The following is a 27634-nucleotide window of genomic DNA, read 5'->3' on the forward strand; positions in this document are numbered from 1 at the left end:
TGTGAGGTGACTAGCGATGATGATAGCTACTTTTGTGACCCAACTAATTATAATAAAAATGACCCGTCAATTGTTCTCCGTGCAGAACATTTTAATACTTACGCACTAGTTATTAATTTTATTTTTCAACGCTCATGACGCTCGCTAAAAGCGCCCTGCACATTATTTTGCTTCATGCCTACATTATCTACGTGATCTATCCAGTTTTTACACATGCACGCGACGCGCATGCGTAGATGGAATAATTGTCGTGACGTCACTTTGTGGAGTTGGCAAGGTCGCGGAAAAAGGAGATGTGGTAAATTTGGCATGTTTATTTTTTTTCCCCCGAGTCGGGCTTTGATAACAATTCGAAATACCGGCTCGTAATTCGGTAGAATAAGGCTTCACCGATCCGTGTAAATCTCCACCAAGGAGCACAGCGTTATGGCCTCACGTTCGCCATAGAACGTCGTTGCTGCACTTCGTTCTGCCCGAACGGTCTTGAGTCATCTGACGGGTGTTTCGGTTGTAAACGTAAACACAAAACTGTTGAATTCGCGATCTGGTTCCTGCATGGGTGTGGATCGCCTGGTTATTTAGCTGGCCCGACTGGGCTGCTCCTTTCGGTCGCCTAGAAATCGCGGAACAAGTTTAGGTAAGGGCAACATTCGTCGTCGCTTCTTGCACAGTTGAGAAACGGCGTAGCTCTTACAGAGCAAGGTCGCGATGATCGGTGCAGGCCCGTTAAAGTAGGCTACGTCGCTTGCCGCTGCCCGCATTTGATTCTGACGGGCCGTTTAAGAGAGAGAGGGAGAGTCTGTCCCATCGAGTGCTGCAATAGAACGTGACTGTTAGGCGAGCCGGCTTTGCCACTTGTGATCAACGTAGTATGCACCTGTCGTCACAACCAGTTCTCACTCCCCCCATTGCCTGCTTGCGTACACAACCGGAGCATTCTTTTATTTCTCTAAACATCGGTGATCGCAGCGATAGCTCAGGGAGCCGCGGCGCAATTGGAAATTCATCGCAGTGTGCCTCAGTTTTCACTCAAAAAAAGTAAAGACGAGGGCGGAACTCTCCGAGAGGATGATCGTTCTGACGTCGACATCGAAGTGCGGGGCGAATAGCGCTGCAGGCCATATGGATTTGCTCTGAACACGTGCGGCGATGCCGCGTTTGATCGAAACCGCTTCGTTTTACGGTTTGCCCTGCTTTATTTAGCGAAACGTAAACGTTCGCTGTTTTTGATCGTGCCTAGGTGCTGACCTCGGAAGTCTGGACGAACAAACCCCGCCGACATGTCGCTTGGGAGTACGCTGGGCATTCTTGACCTCTTTGAGAAGGAGGACCCCTTCCTCAAAGATTCCGGCGGCTTGTTCACCAGCGATCTCCCGGACGCCGGATTGTTGGTTTGTGTCTCTTTTACTCTACGTTCATTCCACCTGTTCGGTACTGAAACATGTTTAGGCGTAAATGTCACTGGGAAGCGGCACCGGCTGTTTCCCATCAGATGCACGTGGCCTGATTCCGCGTTAACGGCTCTCCTCCGTCGCAACATGTGATCAGTGCTATGCGCGTGGTGCTTTTTTAACGGCGAATCCCGCTCGTTAGCACACCGCAGCACTGACAACCTGGGGTTGCTAATTAAGCATTAGTACACGTTAACTATTTCGGTTGTTTAGCAGATAAGTTGCCGATACAAAAGTCGTCCACGTAGGCACGTTACATCTACCACTTTACTGGCATTTTTGCCAATATACCGCTTGGTAGACAAAAATTAGTTTGTGAAACTATTTGATACTATACTTGATCATTGCATGTCGGGTTCCTGCACACCTTTAATTCTGTTGTGGTCTTCATTGGAGCATGTTATATGACAACATATGTAACACTTCGTTGTGCTTACTTATCTAGCCTGCTTTATTGAAAGTGCTACACTTTAAGAACAGAAGGTTACATTGATTCCTTCTAAGCCCCTTGTTTCATATTGCTTGGCTGGCAGCAGTTGTTTTCAAGCAGAACGCTTTAGCTGACACACAGTCTCACGAAGATACAGCACGTGTGTTATCATTGCAGAGTTTGCTTTGCTTCTTGAACACATCTTCAGTGTCAGGCACAAAAATGGAAAATGCTCCATAAGCATGCTGCATATAAGTGCCAGACAGGAATATCAACATTGGTGAAGTTTCATGGACGGTTGATGATAGGTAGCTAGAGGCTGGTAATCATCAATAAAATAATAGTTATTGGTTCACTATTTAAGTCACATTAGAAAGGCATGTTTGCAAATTTCAGCAGTTCATTCATATTATTAAAATAGAAATAAACTTGATGCAAGCTAAAGCTAGTTCTTCATTGATGATACATTTAGTGACATATCTTGCTGGCTGTATGTGTGAGAAGTATTGCTTGGTAGTAACAGTGCATATTATCACCTTTTGTACATGTGCATTGAGTATGAGCTTAGACCACTGGTTACTCTGGTCAAAGGGGCTGCACGACCGGTCTTTGCATTTTGGAAATTGCTTTAATAATAACCAGTAACCGGAAATGTGTCTAGTTCTGCACTTTTCGTATCTTGGTGCCACTTTGCAAACCTTGCAAGCCCCTTTGACCTTGGACAGTGGCGTTGCTGCTCATATTGAATGTGGCTGTAGGCATATAAATTAAGCAGCCATTCCGTGCCCATAGCACATAATGCAGACCAACCTCTGTTTAAGGAACAGGGATTTTAAATAAGGGAACATCACATTTTTTACATTGTTTTTGGCATACAGAAATATATTCAACAAATATTAGCTCAGATTCATTTTTTGTCATTTTTAACTCTAATTTAAAACCATAAATTTCTCACCATTTTATTTTAATATAGCAGGAAGAAGCATTGTACTGTCTCATGGGATCTCTTGCCATTTGCTGAATGCCAATAATCTGTCGTGCACTCTGCGAGTCTCAGTTAGTGGTTCGCTCTTGTTATTTTTCTTCATTTTCACAGTTCATGGCGACCTTTCCACTTCCAAAACATGCTTTGTGCGGCGTTTCTCAAGTCTGCTCATTTAGTTGTTTGTTGTTGTCGTTGCTGCATAGTTGTTATGCATCTATATTTAAACGTTCTTTGCTACTATCTAATGCACATGCATTTTGTCCTCCCCAACCCTTGCAGCCAGAACTGGAGAGCGAGAGCATCGACTTCTGGACCAAGTATCTGATCGGTGACTCGACCTTGCCCTCACTGCACGATGACGTGCCCGACTCCGTGCCAGACCTCGTGTCGGCGATGTTGCCAGCGTCGCCATCCCAGGAGCACAGCTACAGCCTGTCTCCTGATGGCAGCGTGGCCAGCTTGCTGTCACCTCGGACAGGACCGGGGTCCGACAGCTCTGAGTTCTCCTCCACATTAGACGGCCATCAGGTGGGACTTCTGCCAGCGAGTCCTGCCGAGTGCTGCAATTTCTGTAATGACAACCGCAAAACCAACACGCAAGCCAAGGAAACCATAGGGGCCATCATTTGTTGTTTTTAACTGTAGTGTAACAGTTATGACCTAAATTGAAAGCAATTAAAGTAGACAAAAAGCGCCCTTTGGCATCGGTGGGATCCGAACCCACAACTTCGAGTTCAAAGGTCGTGGGTTTGAATCCCCCCTGACGGGGGATTCGAACCCACAAACCCATTTGTATGCTTTAATTCCTTGCAATTTAAGTGAGAATCATTACAATACAGTTAAAAACAACAAATAATGAGTGCTTTGGTCTGGGCAAGTTGGTGCGACATTGGCGAAGTTAACTAGCACGAAAGACGAAACGAAAGACACATGTACAACAGGACCAGTGCTAAACTACCAACTGGGTTTTATTCAATAAAGGTGCTTTTCATAGTGTCACTTGTCACCACCATCAAGCAGCCACATGCACTAAAGTAGCCAGTAATAACAACAAACATGACTGCTCTCTTAACAAAAAACAGGGCAACAACATACATAGTTGAATATACAGAAGTGCATGGCATTTATCGAACAGCTCTGAAATCACAAATGATCACTGTGTAACATGCTGGAGCACACATATCATGTATACCTAATATATTGCTTTTCTGTGCTGATTTGGCATGCGCAGTACTGTGTTTTAACAAGATGCTGAGTATCATACGTGCTACATGCAAGAATTATTTCCCCTCTGAGAAATCACTGCTTATCTTTTATGGGAATGGGTGATGCATCTGAAAAACGTATACGCCAATTGTGGATTGATGCCTGCAATGTTCAGATGTCATTTGCAACTTTGTGCAAAGGGCCTGCTGAGGTGATTTAAGTCGACTGTCATTTCAACTGCAGGAGGAAGCAATGGATTTTGATGATCCCCTGTATGTTGACGTTGTCGGCTTAGAAGAGTATGACAACAGTTCCATTTCACCGTCCTCAGTTGTGGAAGAGTGTGTATCGACATCATCACCCTTGGATGACATTGGTGAGTTTGCTTCTATCACTGGCTAAAGGATGCACAGAATTATTTATGCATTGTTAAAACACAAACTGTGACCTAATGAAAGACAAAATTCACAGTTATTTTGGCTTATTCTATGTTATTGTTGTCTTTTAGGATTATGGGGCAGTGACACTGTTTTGAGTTGGCAGACTTGCATCAGTAAAAGTTACAAAGCTAATTCAAGGAGAACTAACAGACAATAATGCCAAGGAAGGTATAGGGGATCTTTTTAGTAATAAATGTAAGGTAATTGTGAAGAAAGAAAAGTGGACGAAAAGATGACTTGCCGCGGGCAGGGACCGAACCTGCGACCTTCGAATAACGCGTCCGATGCTCTACCAACTGAGCTACCGCGGCGGCCATCCCCCCGTCCACTTTATAGGGTATATGTGTGCATTTAAACGTGGGAGCGTCAGTCAGCGCCGCCAGTAGCCATGACGGCGAGTGTGGAACACTCTTTTTCTGCCTTGTTGGCGTCACGTAGCACGTGAACTTATTACGAGCTGGCAGCTGACCAATAATCCCTCGCATACCACCTGAAAGCATCAAGTCTGCCAGAACGAGACCCTCGCTATGAATGAAGGAAAGAAGTGTTAATTTCAAGGGCTCGTTTTCTTTGTTATACACAATATTAATGAGAACTAACAGACAATAATGCCAAGGAAAGTATAGGGGATCTTTTTAGTAATAAATGTAAGGTAATTGTGAAGAAAGAAAAGTGGACGAAAAGATGACTTGCCGCGGGCAGGGACCGAACCTGCGACCTTCGAATAACGCGTCCGATGCTCTACCAACTGAGCTACCGCGGCGGCCATCCCCCCGTCCACTTTATAGGGTATATGTGTGCATTTAAACGTGGGAGCGTCAGTCAGCGCCGCCAGTAGCCATGACGGCGAGTGTGGAACACTCTTTTTCTGCCTTGTTGGCGTCACGTAGCACGTGAACTTATTACGAGCTGGCAGCTGACCAATAATCCCTCGCATACCACCTGAAAGCATCAAGTCTGCCAGAACGAGACCCTCGCTATGAATGAAGGAAAGAAGTGTTAATTTCAAGGGCTCGTTTTCTTTGTTATACACAATATTAATGAGAACTAACAGACAATAATGTCTGTTAGTTCTCATTAATATTGTGTATAACAAAGAAAACGAGCCCTTGAAATTAACACTTCTTTCCTTCAAAGCTAATTCAAGGTTTCGTAGCAGTTGAAATAAAGCTTGTGGGGAATCCACTCAATTCATACTTTTGAAACAATGTGAAAGCATGAGTAAAAACGTGACCGCACTTCACATTCAAGCTGTTGTGCATCTTGATGAACTGTGCTAAACAGGTCACGAAAAATGTGGTCGTGATGTTGTGGATACATGTGCAATAGGGGCTGTCTTTGTTCCTCTCTTTAAAATAGCTGTTAGCTTTAGGTATATACATCTAATTAGAAATTTTATTAGGGATTATACTGGTGGATGCATTGTGTAAAATAGGCTTTCTGTGCATGCTTTCCCATAAAGGTATCATAATGCTATTCTAATTATACTTCATTTAACTTTGAAAGTTTGCATAATTTAACAAGAAGAAAAGCTTGCACTACATAAGAGCTTGAGCTGACCATATCTTTTGCGGAAATACAGGGAGTAATATAGTGACAATTCTTATTTCCTGTAGCAAAAGCAAATTTCATGAAAGGCATGTGATGTGCTTCAATTTCTGTGCTAAAGGTTTTTGTTTGCATTGCGTGTGCATGACGTACCTGTTCTCTATTTGGTGCCTCATGTTTGTGAATAGGAATGTGTCGTTTTGTTAGAGTGACCAACAAATATTTGCCTTGACATCAGACATCACTGAAAATTGTGACACTTGCTCCATGCGCTTCTTGATCTTGCAGCTGCTGATGTGATTGTTGCTACTACGGATGTGAAAGATTGTGAGCCTGTGGTGATTGTTGATGTAAGTAAAAAATTACTTGCAAACCATGCTTGCTTTACACTGCCTTTTCTCATAGTAGTGCCAGAGAGAGAAGTGCAGTTTAGTCTCCTTAGTCAAAATAATGGCGTTAGCCTGGATAATGTAGCAATGTCATTCCAATGCAACTCCTTTTTTCACTCTTTGCTAATGGTCCGTGTGACGCTTTACCCATGTTTTCAGTGGGATCTGCTTGGCCACAAAATGGTTATTTGGTAGCAGGCATAGAATCTAGAAAAAGAAATCATTGCATTATATCAGCCCCATTGCTGACAAAAGCTTCATTTTTTTTTATAGAACTGCATTTAACCAGAATTTGAACTTTGAAAAATATTTTGTGTGGAGCAAAAATATTGCACAATTACTGTTGCCCTTTCTTGACTGCACACCATGACAAGAGCCGTCCAGATGTTTTGTCATCGACACTCGGTGATTTCAGAAGAAGTTTTCTAAAACTTATTTGAATTCAAACATGATGTACCCTTAATCGTATTCCTCAACGGCTGAAGGTACTGTGGCTGTGCAACAAAGAACCACCGTAGCAGTGTCGTCTATTTGTTGCATGCCGATATTTGTTTCTGATTTGTCCTGCCGTCACGCAGTCTTTTTGTTATTTGCCGTGTTTAATTTTCTGATGGTGTTAGGCTTAAGGGCTTGTTTTTCCAAGTCGCATTTATCGTTTGTATGATCAAACTTTCCAGTGATGTATGTGACTACTACCTGTTTGTATAATTGACAACAGGGTACAATCTGGCATGTCTTTTCATGCGCAGGACATTGTTCTGCCTGACATCTTGGAAGCCCCTGACAGTCCTGTAGCTCCCCAGAGCCCCTCTGCGATGTCATCATGCAGTTCAACACACAGTTCCCCAAGTGCTGGAAGCCGTTCAAATAAGGTTAATTGAGCTTGTATCTCAAGGTCACCTCTTGCTAGACACGACCCGCTAATATCACATACTGCATTTAGTTGCTTAATTCATGACGTTGTGTACTGTATTTACCCGCATAATTTGCGCCCTCGCATAATTTGCGCACCCCTAATATTTAGCCAGCTTTGCTAAAAAAAAATATTTACTCGCATATTTTGCGCTCCCCGCCCCGCCTGAGCCAGCTCGCCGGCGCGCGCGCACTGGGAAACTTTGGACGGCCGCGCCCCGCGGCCCTCACCGAGCAGGTGAGCGCAGTCATACACAAGACAGGCTGCGAGTGCGAAGTCCCTTCTTCCGATTACTTCGTTCTATTCTCCGGAAACCGCCGAGACCGTACCAACCGTACCCGAACACCTAAACCTGTTCACCGGTTTTCGGAACTATTCGAGCGTTCTCCCGCCGTGAGAATACATGCACGCGACACGGCACGGACTACTTTCTGCATCGGAGGCGTGCGAGGGCCAGTCGGGCCAACATTTTCCCGCGCTGACCCTCCTCCTCTGCGTCCGCGCTGCGACGCAGCCTTCGTTGATTTTGGAAGTTTAGGCAGTTTAGGTTTCGCGATCAGCCAGTTGCGTTTTCACTGTTCTCCTGCGCTCGGCTACAATAACTATTCGGCAAAATTCAAGCTAAGGAAATGGGAACCGTGCCGCAGAAGAGTTCGCTTTTTAATACAAGACCGGGAAGGAGACCATTCCGAGGACCGAAGCATGGAAAGTTTCCTGCCGTTGAAGATTACCTTTTCAAATATGTGCGAGGGCCCACCGGTTACCTTTTCAAATATGTGCGAGGGCCCACCGGTATCGCCGTGCCATGGCACCTCGTCACTCCCAGCATTGTCGCGAAGAGCTTCAAGAAGACGCCTCAACGCACTCGACGGAACCAAGGACGACGCGCTTTGGGAAAGCGGTGACAGCGGCCGCGGCGATGATTCTCAGTCAGACTTCTCAACCAGCGATTCTGACTAGACCGTGCATGACCGAATCTGGCTGGTTAAAGTACATTGTTACGATCGGCCCCCGCGCCGACTAGGAAGCGGCGTCCCCTGTTCTGCGAACCGGGCGCCGAACCGCTGCTTGCCTTGACAATGGTTCAAGCGTTTGATTGTCCTCCCGAGATGGGACGTGAGGCGCCTTGCAGTCTGGCCCATCCGGGTTCGGCCAGACAACCATGATTGTTTCCTGTCGCCAAATCTACCTTGACGAGACAACGGCGTCCGCGCGGATGACAACCAGCCCCACAAATTGATCGACAAGGTGCTTCGGAACTGCAGACCTTTTGTGTCCGAGCGTGGGACCCATCGCACTACGGCCTTCACATGGCGGGGACCACAGGTTGCACCCTTTGGTGCAACAGCAGCAGAGTGCGGGGCCACGCCCCAGTCGACGACGCTGACCTGGGCGAGTGTGGGTGGCACCCTCATTAGTGTTGTGTGTGACGCGATTGGACCGTCCCAACTTGCAGAAATTCCCCCATCTAGGGATCTGGGGAAAGAGACCCTTTAAAACGAGCCCCACGGGCTCATTCGACGTGCAATCATCGTCATGTAGACTCGAAATCCTCGTCCTGTAGGACGAAATCGTCATGTAGAAACAAACTGCTCGCCCATGTAAATAAAACCTCTGTTAAGTTTGCCTTCCTCCAGCCTCTTCCTCCGAAGTCTCGGGCGCCTCCAAAGGCCGGTCGCAACAACTGGATGGCAGACGGTGGGATATGACGGATCGATGGAAAGCGACATGGACCGGAGGTCAGCCGAAAGCCCTGGAACCTGGAATTCGGCGGGATCGACGCAGCGTACCATGACCGCACGGTATGAGGTGAGTGCCTGGCTTTGCGCTTGAGATGTATCGAGTCTTTTAACCTAGACCCGTTAAAAGATAGATAAATCTAGCAACTGCCTAGGAATTGTGGTTGTTGTCTCAGCACAGAGCAGCACTCGGCGATGATCTGAGCATGTGAGGATAAGCATGGTACCTCAGATTAGTTGATAGGAGCAGATAAGGGTACTTTGCGGGAGTGTTTGGGAGGTTTGAGGCGGTAGAAGAAGAGTGAAGGTGAATCGGGAAAAAGGTAGAGAAGGATGTTGGCCACGTGTTGCTGCTTGTGTGTTTTGCTTCTGGTATCTGCTGTGAGATTTGCCAGGCTTCAATTTCTCTAGACCCAGAATTGAAACACTGGTGGATTTGTGTTTTGTGAGAGCTGAGCCAAAGCAAAGTAGTCGCCATGGACCTGATGAGATTGACGAGGGATAGCCTGTTGGAGTTGTGTTGGGAGCTCGACATACAGGTAGACGACGATACGCCCGCATCAAAAATCCGTGAAGCAATACTCGAAAGCGCAAATAAGGAGGATATTGAGTACTTTGGGAATATGATCTTAATTGAACAGGAAAAGAGAGAGGCTGAGATGAAAAGAGAACAGGAAGAGCAAATCGAGGAGGCAAAAAGGGTTGAGGAACATAGGAAGGCGATGAAAGCTTTAGACGAGGAGATTGAAAGACTAGAACGCGGGTTAAATACGAAGCAGCGGAGTGGCCATTCTGTAGACGTAGCGCACGAGAGGTGCGAGGAACAATCGAGTACGGTGCAATTCGGAGCCGTAGAGAAGGCTAGCACGTGTGAAGATAGCAGCAGGTTCAAGAATGAACCGAGGTTGGCAGCTGCGAAAGATGCTGCGCTTAGAGGAGAGGCCGCCGAAGGCCAGAATAAGTGCGACAAAGTGTTGTGCCAGTGGAATTCTAGAGAAACGGCTAAGACAGTTGGGGAAAAGCTGGCACAAACACCAAGTGAGAGTATCGCAACGGTGGATCTTGCATGCGGTGTCCCAGGATATTTCGACCCGCTAGGCAAGAACACCAGCGTAAGTTCAGGAAGTGTCGCGAACGAAGTGAGTAGAGAGCACAATGCAGTTGGAGACAGCTCCCAGGCATGCGAGCTAGGTTGTTCGGAGGAAAAGAGCTGCATTGTTGCCATAGACGTCAAGCTGTCCACCAGTCTGGAGAGGGAAGAAAAAGATGATTTGTATGTAAATCATTTAGACTGCGCGGTTGAGACAGCTACCAAAAGCAGCGAAAGTGCTGATGAGCAAGAGATGCGACCGAGAGTCTCAGAAATGAGCCCCAAGAAGCGGCGTAGACGAAGGAGACGCCGTCGAGCCAGGACCGCGGGAAAAGGGACGAGGAGTTCGAAGAAAGGCTCCGAATGTTTGAGCGTAGTAAGCAGAGTGAGGCGTTTGTCATCGGCGACAAAGTTTTGCATTCGTCCGAGCCGCCGGACGAAAAGAAAAGGAAAAACGCATCGTGCGCGAAGGCGGTCACAGGGAAGGAGTCAGTCAGTCACCCGTAGCAGTATCCACGGCGCGTTTCATGGGGCGCGGGAATGCAGGGTCGGTGGTTCCCAAGAAGTAGCGGAAAGAGGGGAAGAATGCAGGCCTCCAGTGAAGAGCTTGGGGGGGCACGGAGGTGAAGCGAACGGGTTTCGCGATTGTTGTAGTCCCCCTCCGTCAAGAAAGGCCCATAGGGAGCGACCGCCGCGCGTACGTCTGAAAATTGAGTGACAGCCGTAAGCTTTTGGGATATTGTCGCTACCGGACTTGTTTATTTCATATTGAATTTTGTTTTCTTTGTTTATTTTAGTTTTGGAATGTTTTCTTTTGGTTTCTCGGCTACTAGATATTGTTCAAGTTACTAGATTTAAGTTCTGTTTATTTCTTAAGCTGTATGTTTATTTCTTAAGTTGTGCGTGTTTTTTTTTTTGAGGAATAAGCGTTGTGCGGTTGCATAACGACACGCATCGGAGCGTGCGTTAGGGTGTGTCCTATGAGTCCGTTATTAAGAGCGACGCTAGGCGTGTAGCAGTTGATTTTGAGTGCGCGTGAGGAAGCAGGGATATTCTTCGAGTTTTTCAGGGTTCATGCGAAAGTTTTTTCCTGTTTATTTATTGTTTCATTCGCATGTGTCCTGTGTGGACGTGAGTAGGAGTTCGTGCGTGAGTTTGTGTTTGCTTATAAGAGGTGTGACCGCAAACGAGAGTTAGTAGTACATCCGTATTTGTTTATGAGAAGTGTGACCGCAAACGAGAGTTAGGAGTACATCCGTGTTTGTTTATGAGAAGTGACCGCAAAGGAGAGTTAGTGGTACATCCGCGCAGTAGCACTGGTAGGTGAAATTGCGGATGTGAATTGTGAATAGCGCTCCTCTCCTTGTGTTAGTGCAGCACGACAGTCTGCTTTCCGTCAGCTCAAAGGAACTTGACGACTAGCTTTGGCGGCACAAAATTTTGGGATCAAAAGATAGGTTGAAGCGTAAAGCTTTTGTTCATGAGTATGAGGCCTGGTTGTCTTACAGCGGATTACTGACTCTTGCACACAGGTAGGCCACGAAGGGCACATCACCGGAGAAGAGATCATGTTTGTTGATGGCAGTTTAATAGGAAGCTTACACTCGTATCGGGATTGGGAGCTTCAGCGAGAGCTCGGAGAAACGCTTCGATTGCTGCTTTGTGTTTTAGTTGTACTATTTAAGGCAGGGTGTTTTCACATGATTTTGTTGTGGACTCGATGTGTCTCAGTGCGGGCAGGGCGCTCTCCCGTGCCTGTGGTTGTGTGTGTGTATGCGTATTCCCAGGAAGGAAGCACCGAGGAACGAGTGCGAGAGTCCATGGTTCGGCGTCTCCGGCAGTGTCCCGGAGTACGCGACTTTCACCGACGCTTCGGGCAACCTGTACAGCTGGTCACCCTTAGGTCGAGTCTTCCGCCGGTGGACGAGCTGTTACGATCGGCCCCCGCGCCGACTAGGAAGCGGCGTCCCCTGTTCTGCGAACCGGGCGCCGAACCGCTGCTTGCCTTGACAATGGTTCAAGCGTTTGATTGTCCTCCCGAGATGGGACGTGAGGCGCCTTGCAGTCTGGCCCATCCGGGTTCGGCCAGACAACCATGATTGTTTCCTGTCGCCAAATCTACCTTGACGAGACAACGGCGTCCGCGCGGATGACAACCAGCCCCACAAATTGATCGACAAGGTGCTTCGGAACTGCAGACCTTTTGTGTCCGAGCGTGGGACCCATCGCACTACGGCCTTCACATGGCGGGGACCACAGGTTGCACCCTTTGGTGCAACAGCAGCAGAGTGCGGGGCCACGCCCCAGTCGACGACGCTGACCTGGGCGAGTGTGGGTGGCACCCTCATTAGTGTTGTGTGCGACGCGATTGGACCGTCCCAACTTGCAGAAATTCCCCCATCTAGGGATCTGGGGAAAGAGACCCTTTAAAACGAGCCCCACGGGCTCATTCGACGTGCAATCATCGTCATGTAGACTCGAAATCCTCGTCCTGTAGGACGAAATCGTCATGTAGAAACAAACTGCTCGCCCATGTAAATAAAACCTCTGTTAAGTTTGCCTTCCTCCAGCCTCTTCCTCCGAAGTCTCGGGCGCCTCCAAAGGCCGGTCGCAACAACGTGCTAATTCTGTTAAAAACCGTTCGTTTGCGCTATAATTTATTTTCTTCTTTAATGTATTATATCGTGCGTGTTAGGACTATATATTGTGTGTTATTTCAGATGTGCTCGCGAAATCTCCGCGTAATTTGCGCACCCCCTTTTCGGAGCTCCAAATTCGCGAAAAAAAGTGCGCAAATTATGCGAGTAAATACGGTAATTTGTGCACCTGTAACATACTGCCCTGGCTTTCCAAAAAGAAAAAACTCTTTCCGTATCTCTTGCACTGTAATGCCTCGCAGAGTATACATACTGAGCAGGCTTGGAGAGATTGGCACTGTCGCAACATCGCATGCGTACTTCAGGCCACATACGAAAAAAATTTAGGCTGAAACCTACTAATGGAGAATTGTCATATACAGTAAGCCCTCTTTGATACACACACTTATAAAAGGTACTTAACTGTTAAAACATAGTGGCTACGAATCCCCAATCCAAGCTCCATAGAGTGCGACTGTTAGTGTGTATTGCGATCACTTTTTGGTCGGTTAACCTGTCGACTTGATTGTGCTCCTGTGACTGTGATACAGTTTTCTGGAAAAGTGAGTGTAATTTGTTCGTGTACATATTGTACATATTGTTTTGCTAGATAAAAAAATAAGAAAGGGGGCATTGATCTTGTGATCTGAGCATCAGTCTAGGGTCTGTACGGCATGTTGCAGAATTTATGCATTAGCATAGAAACCACAGGAAACACCAATAGCTGGGACTATGTTGTGTGATTTTTGCACTGAGCCTCTGAACTCTCATTATATGGACCTTAATGGAATCGAGACACTTGTGGCCCACGTGCTCCGAGATATTTCCTGGGAGCACCTGTGCCGTCTGTGATTACGCTTAGCGCAGGAAAAAAAAGCGTGTGTGGAGTTGACAAGATAATGCGTGTGTAGCTGTGTACACGCACGTGACTGTGGTCTCCCACTGTTGTGTTTCAGAAGACAGAAGAGGTTTTACAGCTGACCGAGGAAGAGAAACGGCTCATGCACAAAGAAGGCATTGTCCTGCCGACAACAATGCCCCTCACAAAGGTAGGTCAGTGCACATGGCACCACGTGTGAGGCACATGGTCATGCTAGGGTTAAGCCTCTGCTTCTTGCATTTCTTTTGCACAAGTACAGTCAAACTTAATTGTATCAAACCGTGTTACATGAAATTATTTCTTGTATAGAACAGTTTCTGGACATATGTTGCAGTATGTACAGTTAGTACATCCATAGTTAAAAACAGCGCGAAGAAGACGCGGACAAGAAAGAACACAGGACTAGCGCTAGTCCTGTGTCTCTCTTGTCTGCGTCTTCTTCACGCTGTTTTTAACTATGGATTCTTACCAACTGGCTCGCATTCACTCACTTTTAAGTTAGTACATCAAACAAAAACTTTATCCGTGTACAGCTCCGTAGGTTGTGTTGTCACGACTTGTCATGTGATGCTTGTTTGCTTCTGGGGCTGTTTACAACTAGGCCACAGGTTTTGTAGTGAGCTTCTTTGCCATATTTTTTTTCTTTGGCATTGTTGGCCCACATTTTACATTTTTGCCGTTGTCATCAAAATTGACCACTCATTGTGACAGATGGTAAGGATACACCTAAAGGAGAAGAAAAAAAACTGAAAAATATGGGCCCAGGTCGACTCCACGAAAATAAAAAAACGTCGTATACCTGATGTCTTAAATTTTCCTGATAATTTTGTATACTGTGCCCATGTGACTAAATAGTGCTAAACTGCAATTTGTCTACAAACATTTTTTTTAATACAGGAAAAATCGATAGGCGTTGCTAGGTGGCTACACCCATTTTATGAAGAGTGCATTTTTGCAAATTCGCAAACATACCACCAGTCATGCAAGCTATATATTACACACGTCTTCCTTTGTAGCACAAATAGAAGGAAACGGGAATTAGTACGTATGATTTTCTCGTATTCTGAGCAATTTATGTATTTTTAAAAGTTCTTGAAAAACGCTGCGTTTTCAAAACTCGGTCGATTTGGGGATGCTGTTGCTGCTTCTGTGAACATGTTAGCTTGTTCTGATTGATGGTATGTATAGGCCACCATGTGCCTGATAAACCTCTGTAGTAATTTTCAAAGTAATGAATTTTCTTGCTGATACATCAAAAAAAGAAACTGTTGGTCAGTTAGAAAATTTATAATAAAAAAAAAACATTTTAATCTTCTTCAAAGTGATTCAGATCGTTCTAAGAAGACTGCAGAATGACAATATAAAAAAGCATGTTGCATCATATTCATTACAACAAAATTACAAAATTTTAAACATTGTGTTTCGAGAGCGTGGTGTTTACTGCGTGAAGGACATCTCTTGTGACGACGAAAATCTATAACACGATGTCTTTCTTCACTGAGCTTCGTTAATAACAATGAGACATTGCCTGTGAGTGAAGAATGTTTTGTAATGAAAACGACCGTTTGAATTAAATGCACTTGTGCAGTTTGCAACTCTACCTTAGCGTTCGATATCATTTAGTTCATAGGCAGCCCATACAGTTGCACCCTCCTTTTCTGTCTTATTTATATCTTATATGCTCATGAATGCATTCACTCAATGTCTCTCTTATGATGTCACGTGGTGCGAGAATTGAGAGGCTGGTATAAAAGGCAAGGTCTCTTCAGGAATGGAAAGCAACTTCTGGAAAGCAGTTGCCAAGGCGTTTGATTTTGTTGGCCCAGCGGTGTATAGGATTTTCAAACACTATCCGATCAACTGAGTTTAAAAAGTGTCGATTACGTGAAACTGTTGATTATGTGAAACAAGAGCATGGTCACAGTAGTGACCGTGCTCCTGAAACACAATGTTTACAATTTTCTCATTTTGTTCTAATGAAATTGATGCAACATGTTTCTTCATTTATCATTCTGCAGCCTTCTTAGAACAATCTGAATGACTTTGAAGAAGATTGAGATGGGGGTTCTTGTATTATAAATTTTTAATTGACCAACTGTTTGGTTTTTTTTAATGTTTCGAGCAAGAAAAATCATTGCTTTAAAAATTACTAGCGAAATATAAATGCAGAGGTTTATTATTCGCAAGGTGGCCTATCCATACCGTCAATCGGAACAAGCTGTGATATTCACAGAAGGAGCAACGGTGTCCCGATATCGACCAAGTTTCAAAAACGCAGCGTTTTTCGAGAATTTTTAAATATAAATAAATTGCTCAGAATTCTAGAAAATCGTGCGTGCTAATTCCTGTTTACTTCTATTTGTGCTACAAAGAAAAAATATTTGTAATATATATGGCTTGCCTGGCTGTTGGCATGGTCGCAAATTTACGGAAACGCAGTCTTCGTAAAGTGGCAGTCGCCACCCTGCAACGCCTGTCGATATTTCGTCTGCTCAAAAAATTTTTTCTTTGAAAACAAATTGCGATTTCGCGCTATTCAGTCATATAGGCATAATATACAAGGTTATCAGGGAAATCTCAGACATCTAGTATGTGACTTCTTTTATCTTTCGTGGAATCGGCTCCCAGAATATCTCGATACAAGAGGTGCTCGAGAAATACATCGGCAGTGTGTGCTTTGCCCGCCTTTTATCCCATTTAATAGCACTGTTAGTTTCATTACTAAGAATTCCTGTGGGGCAGCTCTGAAAAAAAGAATTTCCAACACAGGTCATACAGTGAACACTGTGTAAGAAAAATAAAAGGGTGCTGTGTGATGCACTTGTTCATTCCAGACATGATGTGAAGCATAGAACAGAAAGTTAAGCTAATTGGTAGGGATGCAGCTTCACATGCTTTTCTGTTGTACTGTCTTTACCACTGTAAATTCTGAGTTTTCCAGTGTGGTAAGGCACTCTTGTTTATGTGGGATAGCTGGGCTCTGAGAGCCTGATGCATGTTGCAGGTTGATAAAGTTATGTAATTTTCTTTGTATTGCAGGCTGAAGAAAGGGAACTCAAAAAGATTCGGAGAAAGATTCGAAACAAGGTAGGCTATGACTGCATTGGTCTTTTGCTGCTTGTCATTGGAATTGATGAGGGCGCGACATTTTTGCGTGTATAGCCTGCCCGCAACACATTTCATGATACCCCTATAAGACAATCTGAAGCCAATAAATACCTTTTGCATAATGCATGTAAGTAATCACACACTGCAATGCGTGATTCTTAATGTTAGCACTATTGCAGAATTATTATCTACACAAAGAAAACTGTGCAAACAGTCTTGTTTTGCCACACACATTCACAAATCATTGCAGAGAACATTGCTGTGCAAGGTAAAATGGTCATGTTACCTGCATACAGCAAACATTCTGACTGCTCTTCAGTAGAACTGCTTCACTACAGTGCAGTCCACTTATGACGATATCGAAAAAAACGAAAAATATGATCGTTATAACCGGTGATCGCTATATCTGGACTGCCAAAAAAAAAAAAAAAAACATCGCGGGACGTATTTTCGTAGCTCCAATCCCGAATTTACCACTTGCACTAAAGAATGGATGTTCTAGAAAGCAGGATGTCAAAAACAAAGTTTTATTTTAAGTTCCAACGAGAGCGGCAAGCTTTAGGCACTTTAGGCGCACCTAAGTATCTGTGCGCCATTGCATGATGTACGAATGGTGCGTGCCGTTAACCACCACGGCAGCAAGAGCGCACACGCAAACACCACAAAAACTGCACACGCCGGCCAAAGTTCGCTTCATGTAACGAAACATCACGAAACTTCATACGAAGGCTAGGACGGGCTCCTGTATGGCAGCGGCGGAGCATAGCTGACATAACGACCACTCCGATAAGTCTCAAGAGCGAACAATGACCCGCCAACCACAACGGGAGACTTGCAGGTGTCCGCCAAGCATAGCCTGCCTGCACGGCCAGCCTGGTGCCTGCGCTCAACACTCGCTTCGTGCTACAACGGAACTTCCGAGGAATTCAAAACTAGCGTCGCGGCGCGCGCGCGGCCTCCGCGGCCGGCACGGGGCGCACAGCTTTGTCGGCACGGAGGCGGCCCGAAAAGATGGTGTCGGGGACGTAATCATGACGTAATTCTTTGGGACGCCGCAGCGGCGCGCAAACTTGCTTTTGGCTAGGGACTTTACTTTTCGCCTCTTTTTTTCTTTTCTTCTTTCTCTCCTTTCAGTGCGATTGTGGGCCACGCGCGAGTGGCGAGGCACAACATGTGCGGCTAGCGCCATCTTGTGGCGCGCTGCGCAAGCTCACGATGGCACTCGGCGCGTGGGCTGCGCGGGCGGGCGGCGCACGCAGCGCGGTAATGGCGGCAGATACGAACTCGCGTAGGTAAACATTTCGCCCCGTCTCGGCATCGTTCGTTTCAGGGGAACTTGGAAACGCAAATGTAACGATTATTATGCACAGAAAATGCCGCCCAGACGGCAAATTTTGATCGTTATATCCGATATGCGGCCGATAACATATCGTTATATATGGTTTTTTCCCTCATAGACTTAATGCATAAAATGACACACATAACTCGACCCATCGTTATAACCGATATATCGTTATATGTGGTATCGTTATAAGTGGACTGCACTGTATTTTGCTGATTTTTTTACTGTCGGTAGTCTTTGCACTGCAGAACTTATCTCGGTTTACCGATGCAAATTGGTGCTAGGCAGCTCGCGAACACCATCATAACACATCACGACCCAGTTAGCCAGAACATGTCACTCCTTAAGAGAACGTAATTGTTGCACTATGGTAGATCAGTTCTTGCCATTTTCGTTTAATTTGTAGCAACACACTGCCTTGATGCTCTTTGCAGCAATCAGCGCAGGACAGCCGGAAAAGAAAGAAAGAATACGTCGACGGATTAGAGAGCAGGTGAGTAAGGAGTTTGCCATTATGAGGATTTTCTCTGGATTGGTTTTTAGAAAGAACCAAAGGAAGTACCCTGGAATTCCCACGACTCCGTTGTCATAATACTCCGTTGTCATAGACATACAGAGTAGGGGTGTGCATATATTCGAAATTTCGAATATTTTTCGAATAGTGTTTGCTATTCAATTTGATTCGCACTGGAATTTTACTATTCGAACTTCGCAAAAATAAATACGGTCAACATCCCATTGAAAGTGACCCCTTCAGATTTTTAATATGCTTCACCTCATTACACTCTCGTATTGCGGCAAAGCTGCCTTTCAAGCTCCGTTACGGTCGAATTTTGCCGAGACAATGTCAGATTGGAAGTGGTCCCTAGATTTTCAATATGCTTCACCTCATGACACCCCGATATTGCGGCAAAGCTGCCTTTCAAGCTCCGTTAAGGTCGAACTTTGCCAAGACACAGTCAACGCCCGATTGAAAGTGGTCCCTAGATTTTCAATATGCTTCACCTCCTCACACCCCCGTATTGCGGCAAAGCTGCCTTTCAAGCTCTGCTACGGTCGCAAATGTATTAACTCAAGAAAACGCTGGTTCCAACATCGAGATGAATGATGTGGCAGAGGTCAGGGCGCGCTCAATTAATGCTGTTTTGGACCTGAAATTTGGGCAGGAAGTCCAAAAAATCGGAAGCCGAAGCTTTCTAGCATCCAAACTTTCAGATGTTCTTTTCACTAGGTTGATGAAGCACTGGCGGGGTGGTGTTTCATAGTTGTCTTATCAAGAATGAGGCAATGTAGAGGCCGAATTGTACTTATGTACATGATTTGGTGCAACCTGAGTGTTGCCGACAACACTTTACATGTGATAGGCAAAGATGCCACTTGCTCAGCCTCTCGTCCTCTTTCAACTTCTGTGGAAGCCCAACTGATGTGGCGGACAAGGGTGTGCTCCCTTCAAGTCCAGAGTTCCAAATCTGCCTCGTAGACCTCGATATATACCTAAGAAAATCTGAAATTTTGGATGCTAAAAAGCTTCGGTGTCCTATTTCTCGGACTTCCTGCCCAAATTTCAGGTCCAAAACAGCATTAATTGAGCCCCCACCTCTGTCACATCTTTCATCTCCATGTTGGAACCAGCGTTTTCTTGAGTTGATACATTTGTGACCATAGCGGAGCTTGAAAGGCAGCTTTGCCGCAATACGAGAGTGTAATGAGGTGAAGCATATTGAAAATTTGAAGGAGTCACTTTCAATCGGACGTTGACTGTATTTGTCTTTGGGAAGTTCGAATTGTTCGAATAGTAAAATTCCAGTGCGAATCGAATCGAATAGAAAACACTATTAGAAAAATATTCGAAATTTCGAATATTCGCACACCCCTAGTCAAATTGTTTCAAGTAGTTTGTCGTGGAGAAGTTATAAATGAAAGCTCTTCGTTCTGTAACATTGTTTGCGGCATTTTGCATTGTAATACTGTTAAACCTAAATATAACAAAATTGACAAATTCTCGAAAAAATTCTATATAAACAGGTTTTCGTTATATGCAGTTTCTTTGTAAAAATTTGGAAAATAAACACATAAATTAAACAAATGTGGAACTGAAGGCCGAGCTCGCCCAAAATATTTATTTGGCACCAAAAAAAAAACTCCATTATTTTGCTCTATTGCTTGTTCATGAGGGATGGCAATCTGCATGTTAGTAGGACGCCAGTACAATCATCATTTAGCTGTGGCTTCCGAGATTAGCTCCAGCAACGCACCATCGCGTTGCTGGAGCTAATCATAGAGGCCACAGTCGTATGAGTCGTATCGTATGAATGTGTGAACCCGCGGCGTGGCTCAAGACGGCAAACTGCATGACGAGTCGACCTCCGACTATCTCTCGTCACCGTGGTCTTGGACAGCTTACACCAGCGCCTTATCTGACATCTCCTCAGTAGTGAGGACACGTTTGTCCGCATAAAAAAAAAAAAATTGCCAAGCTGCGTGTTGTCAGGGGCTGCTCCATGCACGTACTGTGAAACGATGCATGCACGGCATCGTAAACGAAGAGTGAACGACACAAATACCACGGAATATTCGGAAAAGTGCTCTCCATACGCAGTGTGGCCCCACATATGTGGCACATACTCGAAGCGTAACGACACAGAGCGAGGATTTTTTTTTTAGTGTTGTTGCAACAACTGAAGAGTGGTGCTGCCAATGCAAAAGCCGTTTCTTTTTTTTTTTTTTTTTTTAAAGAAAGCCAGCACGGTTAGTGTTGTGGGCAGCACCGGCGAGCGGCTGGCTGGATGAGGTTTGAAGGGAGGGGAGCAAGAACACCGGCTCAAGGGGTGGTGGCGCCGCAGGCCCGCTGCCTCGCGCACACCTGCATGCACAAATGAGTGCTTGCTCTTACCTCGCAGTCGCCGGGGCGTTGAGCGTGTCATGCGCGCCGCCGCCGCTTCACGCTTCGTCGTCTGCGAGGCAACCACAGATGATGCATGTGGCTCCTGCTCGTGCCAAAATGACAAAATTCTGGAAAAATCCCTAGGTTGTCAGCTGCATCAATTCATTATATGAAGGGTGTCTCCCACTGCCACTTTGTTACGTAGAGGTCGCAAATACATGTGCTTCTGTGGAGTAACGGTGGGGAATAGAAAAACTTCATAATATTGAGGAATTCGTTCTATGCAGGTTCATTATAGGCAGGTTTAACTGTGTGTCCAATGTCTACTGAGCATGGAACTATTTCCAGCCTTACCTAACGCTGTAGGTCAAAGATGTTTGAACGCCTCCCCCCTATTTTTCTACTTATGGCTGCTATTTTCTCATCTTTTGTTTCAGGGTTAAACAGTGCACAGCACAGAATGCCCAGCTACAGAAGAAAGTAGAGCTGCTCGAAAAACAGAATAAGTAAGTTCAAGAAAAGTTTTCTGTATCTAGTAAGCTTTCTTTATGATGAACTCTGTTTAGTGGTCATTTCCGATAAAATGGGTGCTTCAATGATTGTCATTTAGGTCCCATAGATTGTGCATCTCCATATGGCTGGTCAAGTACATATTAAATGTGGAGGTTCTTTAATTGGCCTTATGCTTTACCAGACTGAGTGAAATTTGTCCAGTTAAAAGGAGAAAGCAGGTACGGTAGAACCCCGCTGATACGTTTTTGAAGGGACCGTAGGAAATAAACGTAAGAGACGGGAAACGTAACAGCCGAAAAACAGGAAAAACGGCAAAATATTTAGTGGTACAGAATTTTATTTCAATTCTTACGAGCAGCACGAAAATTGGCGCGCTCAGCCGCGATTTAGTCGATGGATAGAAACGCGGAGCTTAGGACGGCCTTATCCACAGAAATGTAATCAACGTATATGATTTTTTTAACACCAACAGCTGTAGGCATGAAAGAACTAAGCACACGCAATCACGACCGGCGCGGCGAGTCCGACCGCGAACCGCACGCACGACCATGCGAGCTCCAACCAGCTCGAACTCCTCCCGTTCTCCGACAAATAACGATGATGATGAGTCTACGCCAACGCGATGGCAGAAGTGAATGCCAATCTCGAAGGCCTTGCTTTCGCAAGCAATTACGTCATACACGCCATGTTTGTGCAATGCAAATCTCAGAGGCTATGCTTTTGTCAATAGTAAATCTCGAAGGCCTTGCTTTCGCGAGCAGTTACGTCATAGACGCCATCTTTGCAATTTGAATCTCGAAGGCCATGCTTTTGTTTGCATCAATTGAAAGATTCTGTTGCTTGCGCCTCTCATGCGGCTAATATTACGGTCAAACGAGGCCAAGCTGCGTGAAAATGCGCCATGGCCGCTCTCTTTGGTAGTCACTCGGTCGGCTCCGGGCGAACTTCGCGACGTATCATACGGGAACGGTCCGACAGTTACGACGTAACAGCGGGGTTCCCAATACATTGTATCCTATGGGAGCTATGCCGGGACCGGCGGAAAACGACGTAACAGCCGGGAAAACGCAGCAGTGAGGAACGTAACAGCGGGGTTCTACTGTATTCTACTGTCTGTTAAGAGCAAGTTTTTCATTAGGCCTGCAATCTGCTTTTAAAACCAAGGCTGCTGAAAATGAGGAATAGAAAAAAGTTTATAGCCTCCCAGTTCTGCAATCTGCCTTTTTCATGGTGCTCCCGCACATGCACTCTCCCCTAGCGGAAAAGTCGCAAAACGTCTCATCATCTCGGAGGCTTTGCTTTCTTGATGCAACGCTAAAAGACAGAGACTAAGAAGGAACATTCACACAGGACAGAAGGCTTTGCTTCTGACAATACCGGCTGTCCCGGCCCCTACCAAACCCCTACCAGAACGGCAGGGGGCAGCACAGGAAAATGAAAGAGGCGTATTGAAACGCAAATATAGAATATCAATACTACACTCTGACTTTAATATCAAACCAATAAATCTGTGAAAACTGTCAATTAGATCTGTTTACCTAATCAGTCATTGCACTTCATTTCAGCTCTCTGGTTCTTCAGCTCAAGCGTCTACAAGCATTAGTCGCAAATTCTTCTGGTCGCAGTGCACAAACAAGCACTTGCGTCATGGTAAGCAATCTATCATTTCGTGTTGTAATGTCTTCCAGGTCTCAAGGTTCATTCAAAAGGAAAATCAACTACAAGCTTGTGAGAAAAGCTGTACGTTACTGTCATTTGACCTTTATACAAGTTCTGGTGCAGTGGAGACAGTGTAGCATTCTTAGAGTCCCGTTGATTCTGTTCTTAAAGCAGAGATGAAGCTGATTTGCAACAGACTTCAAAACTACATATTCAACTACAATAACAAGCTTCATTAATGTATGCTTTGTCTTGTCTAGAGAGTGCAGTGATGCGGTTTTATAAAGACATATTAAAGGAATTTCATCATTGACGCATCTCTTGGCTACACATTGTATTGGCGGCTTTGTTCAGGTTTGTAACTGTCATTTTAGCAGCAAGTTGATGTGTGTCATTGGGTACACAAGATAGCTAGGAATTTGAAACCTGACAAGCTAAATTCATCCAATTGACAACAGCTTCAGTGAAAGTTGTAGCTACTGGCAGCCACAGCAGTTGTGTTTAAACAGAATTGTCTCTAAATTGCAGGAAAAGTCTGCATTGACTGAAATGAACAGTAGTGTCTACTGCAGGTTTACTGAGCTTGACATTCTAAGTTTTTTGTTGTTTTCGTTTCTTTGTGTGTGCAGGTTTTACTGCTCTCCTTTGCCCTGTTGCTGTTCCCCAACCTGCGTACAAACTCCGGGGACAACCTCGATCTCATATTGAAGTCGGCGTCAGAGAAACTGGCCCCGATTTCAGGCATGCAATCTCTCCTGAATTGCTGTTTAGGTAGTACATATTCAGTTGGTGTAAAGTTGGCACAGTCATTGTGGTGTTGGGATAACATAAGTTTGGTTGGCTGTTTTTGTGTGTTTGTGTGCTTCAGAAAGTGAGTTGGCAAAAAAGTAAGAGTGCTGTAAAAACCTGCATGTAAGAATCCTTATCAGTCTATGTTTACTGTAAGACGAAGGCCTCTCCCAGTGATCTCCAATTACGTGGGGTGAAAGCTTGCAACTATCTGCTGTACAGGGCAAGCTTACAGTGACCCATGCGTTCCGTTGCCACCTGACCTCTTGTGAACTCGCTTCAGGCCTTTCTCATGCTCTGGCATCTTTTGAGCATCATTGATCTCAGCAACTACTATAAATTTTTAAGCAGATTGCCACTTTCACAATTCCGACATTGTGCGAGATACTATTTTGACAGACGGGCCAATTCCTGATGCATGCATATCGCAAGGTAGACATGGTGCAACGGCACCACATTGAGAGACAGCCTAGTGACGTCACCGTCAGACCACGCTTTCTCTGCGTGCTGTATTAGGCACTAATTTCACATAGTAAGATTTGAAAAAGAAAACTCATGTTATATGTGGATTTTTCCAGTATGTATTTCAATAGCAGAGTAGACACAGTGCATAATGGATGATACGGGACCAGCACTTCAGTCTGCATGCTCGTACTGAGAATGGAGGAGAATAGACTTGCAGTGAGAAAGCTCAATAGAGCAACAAGCGTGACCTTAAAAAAAAAAATCTTGCACTTTGCTATAAGACATGAGAAATGGCATTCCATAAAACTTAGCAAATGTGCAGCTTGTACTGTAAAGCAAATGATGGCTTGTGGGCATGGAACCAGCATAATGTCAGCATATGACTAGCAAGAGCGTTCAATAAACAGTTAAATAAAATTTCAGTAATGGGTAATTGTTCAGCACATGCTTCTTACAATGGTTCATTAGTTGTCACAAGCTTTAGTTGGCACCATTAAAGAACTTCATGAGCAGAGCTTCAGTTGACAGTGATGAGTCATGTCACTGACAAGATTTGTCAGAACATGTTGGGAAAGCATACCTCTTCTGTTAGCACTGCGTTTTATTGCTCATGAGGTGGTTTTTCTAGACTGCAGTGATATGGTATCAAGGTACTGCATGGCAGGCTTATGTAGCCATTTGTGCCTTACATCTGCAGGATAGCTTTTGATTTTTATTGCTGTCTAGATGTGGTAACTTGTGCGGTTTTTGTGTGTTTCCATCGGGACAGGCCTGTTATTGAGCTTTGAGTTGTGTGAAATGCTTTAGAATCTAGGCATGGAGTTGCAATGCGCTCTGCATAAAGCAGTTTTTGTGACAATGCTTCATGGTGCTGTATATGTTGCAATGACCACACGTTAACAACAAGATAACCTGTGCCTGCTTGTGCATTATACAGCGTTGAGTAGGACCAGGTGTCACGCAGTAATAAGGAATGAGTAAAATTGAAAATAGAAGCGAGTTAAATGAGACAGTCATTACAAGCTGCCCAAAGTGCCCTGGCACATGCAAGAAACATTCACCTCCTATTGTGGCTATCCAGAGGGCTGCTGGAGAGAGTGGTACTCTAAAAATTTTCAGCTACTAGTGGATCGTACTGATGTTTCCTCTTGAGCAATAGTTAGCTAACCCTGTACTGTAATTTCTGCACGATGAGGGCCTCCATGTTTTTATTCAAATACGCAACTGTGACACAGGGCAAGCCACTTGAACAAAAGTGAATAACTATGATTGGCCAAATTCGTGCAGGGCGTTCTCGTTCTCTGTTGTATGCTTCCGAGCCAACGAGAGACTTCCACCAGGAGTACAGCGATGCCGCCAAGGCTGCCGCCCAGTACATCGAGGAGGACATCGACGCCTCCGATGACGAGGGCGTCTCGATGGCGTCGGCGTCGCCTTCGTCACAGGCGTCCAAGTGGGCGCCGCCCTCAAGCAAGGGCCTAGGCTGGGGCTTAGACCTCAGCTTCAGCCTCTCTGGAGGCAAGCGCCATTGGACGGCAGTGTCCGAGGACACTGCTCGCCCAACGGGCACTGCCACGACCATACCGCCAGACAAGAGGGCTCGGCTCGGGAACTACAGTGCGCTGCCGTCTCACAACAACAGCCTGCACCACCATCCAGTGGTGATCCAGATGCAGCGGCAGGCCTGACAACCTGACCTAGGATCTGTGCATGCACAATTTCTGCTCATTCGCTCTTTGGTCAGCTGATTATTTCCCTCTCACATTTTTTTTCTTTCTCTTTCTTTTTACTTCGTGACTGGCAAGTGGAAGCAGACTATTTCTCTTGTTTTTAGACTGTATACCTTTTTTTCTCTCTCGTTATTTTTCCCATTATCGGTCATTTTTTTTGCCCTTTTCAGCTCTAACATATATGAACTAGTAAAAGTCAAGCGTTCACTTCTCTTGAATCAGTAAAACAAAAAAGAATGTATTTGGTAGAGGTGCTCGGTGATTGAGAGGGACGCCGCGCACGCAAGGTGAGGCTGCTTTTGCAGACTTTCCAGAAATACCGGAATTGTTGCCCATGAGCTTTGTGTAAAAAGTGCCCCCAATGCACCCCTTTCTCTCTTTTCCCTGCCACTTTTTTTTTTTTTTTTTTTGCCCCCTCCTTCACTGGGAGAGGTGTATGATAATATTTCTTTTTCTCGACCTTTCTCCCCCACCCCAGCCCCCACCAGGAGAGGTGTCTGGTTATTGAGATCATTTTTCTGTTGTGTTCAGTTCATTTACAGCTCTTTTATTTTCATTATTATTTTTCTGCTAGTGTGCATGTCATATGAGACGGGACATGTACACTTCGCTTACAAGTTGACGATCCAGACTGTTAATGTTGGAAGTGTTGTTTGGCCTCAAGCCTGGGAGGTTAGGTAAGAACTGTTACGTAATAGCAACACACCTGGCCTCTCTAACCAAGCAAGGAGTGTCGCATTCTAGAAGAAAGGACATTTTTTGAAAGTTTATAAGTTGATGCCTCGGTTGGCACGTGCTCACAAGTGTCCCAGGCATCTCTCGAGAGATTTTAGCATCGGTCCCATCGTGTCGTTCGCCGTGTACCGCTTGCTACTGTTTGTGATGTCTGCTAAGATCCAAAGAGACCCCACCTCCTTTCGTCCCTTTTTTTGCCTTGGTAAATGTAATTTGCAACCATTCCTCTCTCGTTTCTACACTATCCTCTTCATTTGCGGACCACGCAGCTTTTTGTCGCAGACGGTAGCATGTGTGCGTTTTGTTGTCACTGAGGTGCAGGGCTCTTTGCGCTGGCCCGTCTTTATTGTTTCTTTTTTTTTTACCGGTTCTGCAGATGGCTGTGTTTTTTACATCTGCAATATATTTACAAGGAACATACTGCTTATATACATAATATTTTTGTCACGTCGTATGTCACTGATGGCGGGGTGCTTGACTAACCTCTCTGTACACCTCCCCTTTACCTGGTGTGTGGTGGTCCTCTATATATTTTTTTTTACTTCGATTGCCTCCCCTTAGAGTGGATGATGACTTGATTATCATTGGCATGAATGATTCAGAGAGAATGCATAGACACCACATTGGCATCGTATAGGTGTTTGAAATAAATCCTCCATGAAATTGTGATCCTTTTGTCTCATGTGGGATTAGCAGAATGAG

At 45.2% G+C, this 27634-nt stretch overlaps 1 protein-coding gene across 5 annotated transcripts; it reads left to right on the forward strand.

Moving 5' to 3' along the window:
• Positions 1 to 230: 230 nt before the first annotated feature.
• On the forward strand, positions 231 to 27601 carry LOC119387351 (cyclic AMP-responsive element-binding protein 3-like protein 3). 5 transcript variants are annotated; one of them, XM_037654705.2, is made up of 13 exons: positions 231 to 298; positions 1241 to 1391; positions 3146 to 3394; positions 4316 to 4448; positions 6349 to 6410; positions 7199 to 7321; positions 13784 to 13876; positions 16747 to 16794; positions 18592 to 18650; positions 21479 to 21547; positions 23120 to 23204; positions 23843 to 23984; positions 25755 to 27601. In XM_037654705.2, exons 2-13 carry the CDS (start codon positions 1281 to 1283, stop codon positions 26153 to 26155), a joined length of 1575 nt encoding a protein of 524 aa, XP_037510633.1. In that variant the 5' UTR covers positions 231 to 298; positions 1241 to 1280; the 3' UTR covers positions 26156 to 27601. The 5 variants fall into 5 exon arrangements, with proteins under 5 accessions (XP_037510633.1, XP_049269447.1, XP_037510635.1 ...); XM_049413490.1 differs by lacking the exon at positions 231 to 298 and adding an exon at positions 411 to 637 and having other exon boundaries at positions 13787 to 13876; XM_037654707.2 differs by lacking the exon at positions 231 to 298 and adding an exon at positions 413 to 637.
• The last annotated feature ends 33 nt before the right edge of the window (positions 27602 to 27634 follow it).

Source organism: Rhipicephalus sanguineus, chromosome 3 (genome assembly GCF_013339695.2).
Source record: "Rhipicephalus sanguineus isolate Rsan-2018 chromosome 3, BIME_Rsan_1.4, whole genome shotgun sequence".
Classification (NCBI taxonomy): domain Eukaryota; kingdom Metazoa; phylum Arthropoda; class Arachnida; order Ixodida; family Ixodidae; genus Rhipicephalus; species Rhipicephalus sanguineus.